Genomic DNA, 10,805 nt, shown 5'->3' with positions numbered 1-10,805 from the left:
AAACCATAAAAGGGGACTCTTCACCACCGATCATCCTTGCCATTTATGGTGCAACCCGTACGTGGCCACCTGCATGAGGAATCACAGATATCCAAAGGCGTGCAACGCAAGGCACAAGAATCGCGCACTAGACAGACTGATACCATCAGAACAATTAGCTTCACAGCACATTTTCTTAAAAAGAAGAAAGAAAATGCCATGGAAGCTGCTGCATATTTAGGCCACCTGCATATGTAAAATATAACGTACAGCACAGCTTTCTTACCAAATCAAACAAAAATGAAAATTGTGAAGTATGGGAAATTTTCAGAAACTCCTATCATAGAGTTTTTTTTTTTTCATAACACCTATCAATAGAGTTCCAACGATCATCTCCATTGAATGTCTAAAAGTACAACCTTCGGATCAGTCATGCAGAAACTTGTACAAGATCACAAATTCTTATATTTTTCAATCATTTAGACTAGGAAATAGATATCAAGTTCTTAGAACTGCTGAGCCGGATATTGCTGCACAGGCTGAGGTGGTGGTGGTGCAGACTGATGTGGAGGGTACCGAGGATAAGGTGGTGGCATATAACCATAAGGTGGGTAGAATGGCGGGTATTGGCCATGTTGAGGTGGTGGTGCTGGATAGGCGAAGTGGGAACCATCTGGAGGCCTGTAGGATCCTTGTTGTGGCGGCTGCTGCTGTTTCTGTTGCTCTTGCCCTTCTGTTGATCCACTTGATGTGCTGCTGCTTGCTTCTTGAGAAGGGACAAGGGCTCCCATTCTCTGAGGATCCATTGATGGGTAAAATGTTCTTTCTGGCAAGAGTGGAGCAGGGATATTGAAATAATGCAAGGGGGGCTGTTCCTGAATACCTGGTGGCTGAAGCTGCTGATTCTGTTGTTGAGATACTACTGACCTTGGAAGCATGCCACCATGGGACACCACCCCTGCTTGTTTTGCAGCTTCATCGTCTTGGACTTCTGACTCTGGCTTTGGAGCCTGAGGCTTCCCCCACATTAGCTTTAGCCTCACCCCTTTTATGACAAGCTTGTTTGATAGTTCTTCTGCTGCTTTCTCAGCACCTTCTCTAGTTGTGTATGTAACGAAAGAACATGCCCTCTGGAGCACTAGCCTTATTGATTCAATCTCACCAAATGCATAGAAATTGTCTTTGAGGTTCTCTTCTGTGATTCGAGGATCCAGCCCACCAACATAAAGTGTCCTTATGCTCTCATCGTCAGGAGGAACAAGAGATGGCATTTCTCCTGCCTTGTTTAGAAGTTTCAATGCAACAGGATCATTCACTCTGCAAACATGTTAAGCATGGCAAAGAAAAAAAAATGATGAGGAACAAAGTATTCTTTAGAATATGCGTTAACAACTTCTGGCCCCATAGTTCAAGACTTCAAGTAAATAATCTAGAGGGTCATTTCAATATTGGAAATAGAACAAGGAAAATTGAGAACCTATTTAATTATGGGCAACAAAAACCCCCAAAAAAAGGGTCCAACTCATTTGTTTTGTTTCAGATTTGTCCTCGTATTTACCAAATGCCAAACTGCACATGCTATGGGCTAGAAATTCATATGCAGGCTCAACTAACGAGAGAAAAACAAAAACAAGGTTTACCAAACATAATACCCATAGTAACGATCTTTAATGTTCTGCTGAGATAACTCTCCGGTTTCTGGCATCTCATGCCGATATGGACATTCAGCACCTCTTGTACATTCACCTCGTACATAGAAACTACAAACATGTGCTCGATTCCTTTTATAATATGGAGTGGTCCTTTGAAGCTTCAATATAGTATCATTAGGGCGTGCCTTGCCATAAGAGGATTCATAATCGATGCCAGCCCTGGCCTGTAAAATGAATCAGTGGATTTGCTCAGACAGCTGTAGTATTAACTGTTTTGTACAATTGACACACTAGTATTAGTCCATAGCGCTCTGAACATTCAATTATGAATGAAAACATTAACGTAGATAACATACCAATGTAGGTCCAGGCAGATGCAAGAACAAGATTTTGAAATAAAGATGCAAAGTAGTTTTAATTTGAGACAGTACAGCATTTAAAATGCCCAAATTACATAAGGGGGGGAAAAAAGTCACGATGTTTTATGAAGCAAACCTTACGATCATGTTCTTCTGCAAAGTATTCCCTATTTACATCACTTCTTGGAATAGAATCGTTTGAACTTATGGACAGAGCTGTGTCACGAACTTGCACAGGCAGCCCATACTCAAGGTCCAGAAGGCACACCTGGCACACATTTTTAAGCTTACAACATGTTTGGCAAATTTCTGTCTTCTTGTATCTTGCATCTCGTCCAGGCCTCCATCTGAAAACTGTAAATGGCCTTGTACATATCTTGCACTCCTTGTCAAAATTTGCTTTTGTCTGCAAAGAAACACTCAAATATCATAAACTGCTTGTCAAATGCATGCATGGTTAAATAACCATATTGCTGACAATTTCATGAGTACAAGAATGAACAACAAAATGCAAAAGGGCTCTTACTCCTAGGCATGGCCGAGACTGTCATGTTACATGTGTGCATCACACTTCTCAAGGTGAAATAACCTTGACGCTACAAGTTAATAACATAAATATCACACATCATTTTCAGGGCATACTGGGGAATGCTTAAATCAAGTAACTTAAATATTACTTACTGTTGGAAGATTTATAATCATCCATGTCCCAGATGAAATATGTTGCAAGTACATGGTTCAGAGCATAGTTACTTGTTTGTCAATTTTGCCATGACACAAACAGCAATAGCAACTTATGCCCTAAACCATGGGTCTCTAGCGCACTAGCTCCAGATTCTCCTTAATATGCGAACAATGACCTGAAAAATCCTTACATATGTGCATGTGGATGTGGGAAGAGATCTCAGTTGTCAGACCCTTCATTGAATTCTCTTTAAATGATAGATGCCCAAACCTCCTTAACTTGGCCATAAATAATCTCAGCTGCAAACTGCTAGTCGGGAGAAGGTGCCTGGAATATAGTCTTTAGATGTTCAAGAGATGGGACTCTCACAAAGGAGCTTTTTTTCACTAAGACTCACAAATGAGCTTGCAGATCAGAGAGAGAGAGATTTGGAAAGCAGCATTTTCAAAGTTAATCATAATTAGAATCTTTGAATGCAACTTTGGAAATCTGAGGACTGTGTCACTTGCTGTAGTCTTTTCATGGTTGAGGTCAATTGATAGGGTGCCTTCTCAAAATCATCTTGATGCTTCTATTTGACAAGTTGCTGTCCAATGTGCTCCATGGAGGAGTCACTGTGACGCGAGGGTTTTTCCTTGCTTCAGTGAGGATTCCTCATCACAAAAAAAAAAAGAAATATGTTGGCAACTGGGCTGGAAGACAGATGCATAAAATTTGCATCTATGCAGCCAAAATCTTTGGCACCGTGGCAGTGAAGAAGGGTAAGAAGGGTTCATTTGGAAATGGTAGTTTTTTCTCTCATGACAATATACATGGCAGGAAAGGTATAGGAGATGTTTTTATAATACTAGATCCACACTTGATTCACTTTTTATTTGAGTGCAATTTATCTTTTTGTTGAGCATAAGCAGTCCAAATCAGATCTTAGATGGGTTGGTACTCCAAGGTTAGGACCGTTAGGGTCCCCCCCCCCTCCACCTGGAGTCCCGATCAGATGCCATATGATGGCACAAAATTTGTAACTTACGCATCTGATCGCCCTCCATCAGGTCTTGGGCCCCACAACTGACAGGCCCTAACCCCAAGATGGAGGGTGATCAGGTGCATAAGGCACAAATTTTTGTGCTATCATATGGCACCTGATCCGGAGCGCCCTACCTGATACCTCTGTTTCTTGTGACATCTCATCACTCCTCTTTTAATGAACTTTTTTTCTCTTTTTTCAATAAAAGAATTTGCTATTCCAGTTGTCACACAAGTTTCATACTCAGGAAAGCAGAAATTTTTTATTTTTAGAGAAAAAGAAGTTATATATCATAAATATAAGAAGTGAGAAGTACAAAGTTGCAGCAAGTGATGAGATATGACTTGCTGCGTCTGAAAAACACAGCAAGCAATGACAGTTACTGTCCCACCCATAAAAACAAATTCAGCAGGGGACGAAAAGTGCCAAAACAGAGTAACAGGAGGAAAGAAACATAGCATCCGAAGACCATGAATTCGTTGAGAAATCCGTCCACACGAATAATTCAGGAAAATAGCGTGGGCTAGTTCTCAAGTCATGGATCTGCACTCCCCAATCCAGTCGATGGGAATGTCCGGCCACTTGCTTCGAGCCCTCACATTAACTTCCCAACGCAAGTGATCAAGGATACCTTCTAAATCACATTGTTTACCCTTGAAAATATGTTGGTTTCTCTCAATCCACAATAGCCTCCAAGCGGTCAAAATCCATACATGCTATACGAATTTCAATAGGGGCCCTTCGAGTTTAGATGAGATGCAATCAGAACATCACGGGGAAAGGAAATGTTTTCCCAGTTTGTATAAATATCATGTCAAGCTCGACGCAGCAATGAGCGGATGAAGCTACACTCCCAAAAAAGATGAATTGAAGACTCCTCCACAAAAACAAAATGACGACTAGCAAGGTGAAATCCCCATCTCCTGAATCTTAGTTCTGAATTTACCACGTCATGAATAATCAACCAACCCATAAGAGATCCCCTAAGTGGGAGTCTCACATACCACAATGTATGCTTCGGCCAAGGGGAAGACGAAGACCCGAGTAAACAATACATCAATGACATAGTAAAGAGCCCATTACTATATTAAGCTTCCACCATACCAAGTCCTCCCATTGAGATAAGGAGTAGCCTGACTACACATTCATGAGTGCAGTCCATTGTCGTAACACCATGTCCGATAGATATCTTCTCAAAACAATGTCCCACACCCCCTCCGAACAAGACAAAAAATCACACACTTTACAGTACTTGGCTCTAGCAAACTCATATACTAGCTATGTCACATGGGTGCGGGTGCGGGGGTGCGGCACTTTCAAAAAACTTGGGTGCGGGGGTGCAGCAAAATATATATATATATATATATATATATATATATATATATATATATATATATATATATATATATATATATATATATATATAGTCCAAAAGTTGGACATAAATGACCCTGGGTGTGTTGACCGCACCCAGGGTCAGGTTGACCACACCGGGTGCCGCACCCACACATGCACGCGCACCCGCACCGCGTCGATGCGGGTGCGGCACCCAGTTAGTCGAGTCCCTGTGACATAGTATACTAGCATAAATGAGTCTGTTAGCCTTGCTTCACTGCACCACACATCTTGCCAAAAAAAGGGTGTCATTACCACTACCCACGTTAACCCGAACCACTTCATTGAATGGGTCCAATGCCATTACCCATCCCTTCCAAATACTGTGGACCTTTTTCCATCCATGATTTTTGGACCAGCTCCAAGGCCATCCAACCAAGCCTTATTTTTCTTTGAAAATTAAGCTAAAGCGACCTTCTCTCCTACATATTCATCATAACCATTTGGCTAAGAGCGCGGTGTTAAATCTTTCCAAATTATGAATCCCCAAACCCCCAACTTCCAATGGTTGTGAAATGACCAACCAATTAATGGGCGCACTAGATTTCCCTTACAGGAATCCATTCCAAATAAATTTTTGAAGCAAAGAAACAAGGCATTTTTCAACCTTTTTAGTAATTTTGAAAATTTGTAGGAAGTGATTCACCGAGCAAGAGATGTTAAAGGAATAAGGTTTATACTAGTCGTCCTAGAGAGCAAGCGAGAAGCACGTGACTGAATTTTTTGGCAAATTCTACCCTCCACCATACTCCAATGAGACTCTTGGGAGATCTCCAAGTGAAGTGGGAGGCCCAAATATTTCATTGGGAATGATACCACTTCACAATTGAATAATATGGGTGCCAACGTTTGGGACTCAACGGAGGGATTGTTGAACAGCATTACTTGACTTTTCCCCTCATCAATACGTAGGCCCGAGATTTCTGAGAAGCACTTGAGCACCACCCACAAATCCCACGTTCTTTTCTGATGCTTCCTCAAAAAACAACAAATCATCTACAAAAAGAAGATGGAAAATAGAAACCGACTCAAAGACTTTGCAACCCCGAAAAACCCCCTCATCCTCCGCGTTAGAAATCATCACTGAGAGAGCTTCCATAGCCATAATAAAAAGAAGAGGAGATAGAGGATCACCTTACCTCAACCCTCGTCTAGGTTTGAAAAAGTCTCCCTTCTCCCCATTAATGGACACCGCAATCGAGGTTGCAGACAACATACCCTCTATTCAATGCCCCACTTCTCGCCAAACCCCATATTATGCATACACCCTTGCAAGAATCGCCAATCCAAAAAATCAAAAGCTTTTTCAAGATTAATTTTCAAGAAAAAGGATTTTGTACCTGCAAGCTTGATTGAATGGATAGCCTCATGAGCAAGAACACATGCAACATGTATTTGTCGACCCGAGATGAAGGCGCTTTACGAATCCAAGATAAGGCGACCAATAACTCCCTTGATTCTTAGTGCTAAATCTTCCAACATGCTCGGCTTGGGCATCCTTAGGTATAAGGACAATAGTAGATTTTCTCACGCTTCCAAAAATTTTTGCATTGGAGTGAAAGTCACCCATCATGTGTAGTAGATCTGCGTTGACACACTCCCATATATTTTTATAAAACTCAATAGGAAAACCATCCAAGCCCGGTGTTTTCCCATTGGGAAGGGACCATATAGTTTTCTTGATTTCCTCCAAAGAGAAAACAATAGTAATGCTCACCCTATCCCCCTCACTTAGGGATCTAAAAGCCAAAAAAGAAATATCATAATCCATAATCACCGCATTTGAGAAACACACCTTGAAATATTCGGTAGCACTAATGTTTTGAGAAGATAAGAAGACTCAGAATCAATATTTAAAAGCTCGTCGAGTCAACCCGGTCATGACTCAGTCAGTTTTAATATGACTGCCCATGTACCCATTCATAGTCACAAATATCACCGAGTGAAAAATCTCACGATATTATTGTGATTTAATCATAAAATGAAAAAATAACAATATTATGGCAAGATTTTAAAAATCTCACATTTTAAAAAAATCATGAGATTATCATATTCTTTTTGCAATCTTAAATGTGAAAAATGAAACACTTAACGAGACCAATTTGACACACCTTTTGCAAGAGCATGTGCTCTTTTAAAAAGGTAGCACCACGTGAACCAGTCCAGCCTGTTATCCATGTGAATGGGCAAGTTTGTAGCACGTGACCATGCTTTGAAATTTGAAGCATGAAAACTAAAGGGACACAGCCTTTAAATAGAGGTGGAAGGAAGACCTCCTCCCTCCACCTGATCGATATGGGACTATCATTTGGTAGTTTTTTTCCCTAAAGCTTTATGAAAGGTTTGCATTCATACTAGGATATAACTTATATTACCCATACTACCCACCCAGATGTGATATATTAAGCAAAACCTGTTTTTGTTTACATCATCCACCCATTATAAAATTTTACAAGTATTTTATGCATATTATTTGTAATCAATTTTACATGACGATATTTTTCTGAGATTTTTCCAAAAAAAAAAGTATTTTCAAAATCTCCCTAGAAATTCCCTTGCCAAGAAAATATTGAGAATGATGTTTGTAACTATGATACCATCCATTAAGAACCATGATTTGAAGTGCACCAACCTCACGGTATGATTCATGCTAAAACTAGGGCCTTGTGCGGATATGTCATTTTTTTCAATGACGTGAAAAGCATATTATAACACATCAGAAAGTTCTTTCAAAAGAAACACACACACACACACACATCAGAAAGGTCTAAGATGCAGATTCATCATATCATATTGCATGTCAAACAAAGAATAAAAATAGCAAAACAAAATTTTAAAACTTTATTAGCAGCTCAATAATATAAAATTTTAGAAATACAAGTTTTAAACTTTTAATCAAAAATATGTATTTGAGACTTTTACCACAAAAAAATGATGAACAATTGGATTTAACATACAAGGAAAAAACAAAAATTGCAAATTTTGAACCTTAACATTCATAAGTTCATATTCATGACAGACAGGGTTACAACAGATCCAACTTAAAAAACATTATCTAGTTTTCTAAACAAGCTAAAGTTGGTCCAGTTCTTTTTTTCGTAACTAAGTCTCTAAAGTCTTGTCACTGACTCTGTTCATGACTTCTTCCTATACTTAAGAACCTTTTTTGAACTTCATATGCAAAATGTACATGTTTTATTGGCAATGACCAATGATTGACCTTCCTCACTATCTCGCATTAATGGCTTCTCCCATTAATAAACAATTGGATTAACACATACAAGCAAATAAAGAGAATTACAAATTTTGAGCACAACCTTTAACTCCTAACATTCATAAATTAAAGTTCACATTCATGATAACATAAAAGACAACCTTGTGATAGAAAACAAAGACAGTATTAGAATAGATCCAACTCAAAAAGGATAAAGTATCTAGTTTTCTAAATATACTAAAGCTGATCTACTTCTTTTCTTTGTTCCCATAACTAAATCTCTAACATCTTGTCACTATTGACTAACTCTATTCATGGCTTCTTCCTATACTCAGGAACCTTTTTCCAACTTCTTATGCACAATCTACATGTTTCACTGGTAATGATTGACAGTGCTCACCTTCTAGTGCTAATGGTTTCTCCCTTCAATGTCTTTTACTATGATTTCTGGCAAAAATTCCCGCGCCCAGCCCCCACCCCCCTCCTCCTCCTTGTTTCTTGCAAACTAGCTGTCATTTTTGTATGTTATCTAAAAGATTAAGATAGTAACATAGACCCACGAATCACCACTCACCTGCAAGGTGACATTCAACCTACATATAACACCTTGAATTTTAGTTGCACAGAAAAACACTACCATGTCATGGTCAATGCAATATACATAATCTTCATGCCAGACAATTTTTACATTTTATGTTTCTTACTAAACAACTTGTATGTATATCATCCAAAAGATTACGAGAGGAACATGGAGTTATAAACTGCCTTTCACCAATAACATGACATTCAACCTAGATATGCCACCTTGAATTTTAGTCTCATATAAAATGTTCTCTATCACATCATGATCATCCATCCACATGTAATCCATGATGGATCATTTCTAGATTTTGTCTCCTGCTCCTAATGCCATCGGTATATCAAATATGCATTTTATTTAAGACAAATTAAGCACATTTTTGAAGTCATGTATGTTGCATAATCAAATTATATTTAGTCATAGTAACAAAGGGAAACTGAAATATGTAAACTGGTATGCACAGAGATTTTCATATGTTTTTTTGCAAATCTAACCCTGCATATGCATTCGGGGTGGTCCATTTGCTTGGAATCCACAAACCTTAAAAGATCCTTCTTATACATTGTAAACGGATGATCTAATAGTCCGTTTGTGTAAAACCAAGCATCTAGATCGCATCAGTACAGTGGAATTTTAGAAAAAAATGAATACCCTAGTAACAAATTTCATGTTTTCAAGAAAATGCAGAAAAATTATGTCCTGCCAGCAACTTTAAGCTATTAAAATATTGCAATATATTCAATGTATTGTGATACTCATTTAAATGAAAATATCATCTTCTTACTATGATATACAACTTCTAGAGGAGTCTTAAAAGCATTTACTTTATTTTTTTGCAATTTCATTTTTCTTAACATTTATATATTTGTTTATTTTTCCAATATTTCTTAATAAAACACAAGAAAAACATACTGTAAAAACCAAAATTTATGCAAAAACCAAATCATTTCTCAAGCAATAAGAACAAACCACGACCACCACAAACATCAATCCAACCGTTCGTTCGAGGAAACGGAAAACACAGCGGCCAATGAACCAACATGTCCAGGGGAACCAAATACAACTAAACCATTACGCAAAGAACCGACCACAAAAATCAGCCTCTAAAGATCATCAATCAAATATTGGCAACCAAAACATAGGAAAAAGAAAAAGCCCTTGTTTTCAAGGATCAGATAGGGAATCTGACGAAACAAACACCAAAGTCATGCACAACTCAAGAGAGACGGATGTAGTTGGTTGTTGCTATGTGCACAAATCAAGAATCAAAGAGGGCAAAATAATCAGAATGTGAGAGAGGTAACGAGAAGTGAGGAGTGGATGGGATGTACCATTCGGACGTAAGGGTTGTCGCCGAGGCAGGATTCGCAGATGATGGGGAAGTCGGAGCGCTCCCATCCGTCGGCTTCCACGTCCCTCAGCAAACGATGAGCCATCTCCCTCTCCCCCAAATTGATCTCTCTCTCTCTCTCTCTCTCGTTGCTGATTCAAGCGGATGTAATATGTCGGTCGTTGACCCTTCTTATGAACCAATACAAACGTGGTTCCTCGTACGGTCAGAAATCATTGGCCCTAACTCAACTGTACATCAGGATGACACGGCTAAAGGACACGAGACACGTTCTTTTTTGTGTAAATTTTACTTAAGAGCAGTATAGAAAGCAATACGACACGGCGTGTTGGAGTATCCACGTGACGTAGCTCCTGTGTTACAAATGGATCGGATATGGGTTGAATCATATTAATTCTAAATCTTTATATGCAATGCAAACAGTAGATACAATTCCAGAACTAGAACCCGATATGGATCGGATCTAATGAGGTAGGGTTGAATCACCAAACGTAACTAAGGCAACCGCACATTCCCTCGATTCCAAACCCTAAGCGAAGAGAGAGAGAGAGCATGTGATATGTCTT

At 39.0% G+C, this 10,805-nt stretch overlaps 1 protein-coding gene across 1 annotated transcript; it reads right to left on the bottom strand.

Annotated features, from left to right (window-relative positions):
• Positions 1-303: 303 nt before the first annotated feature.
• On the bottom strand, positions 304-10,385 carry LOC149843637 (zinc finger CCCH domain-containing protein 40-like). The gene is made up of 4 exons (XM_089999981.1): positions 10,220-10,385; positions 2,127-2,396; positions 1,632-1,855; positions 304-1,296 (listed from the first exon to the last, which is right to left on the bottom strand). The coding sequence occupies exons 1-4, from the start codon at positions 10,322-10,324 to the stop codon at positions 486-488; spliced, it is 1,410 nt and encodes a 469-aa protein (XP_089856107.1). The 5' UTR covers positions 10,325-10,385; the 3' UTR covers positions 304-485.
• Positions 10,386-10,805: the final 420 nt, after the last annotated feature.

Source organism: Nuphar pumila, chromosome 3, assembly GCF_984573655.1.
Source record: "Nuphar pumila chromosome 3, dmNupPumi1.hap1.1, whole genome shotgun sequence".
In the NCBI taxonomy this organism is placed as follows: Eukaryota; Viridiplantae; Streptophyta; class Magnoliopsida; order Nymphaeales; family Nymphaeaceae; genus Nuphar; species Nuphar pumila.
Note: the sequence above shows the minus strand (reverse complement) of the source record. Positions and strands in the feature narration are given on the sequence as shown.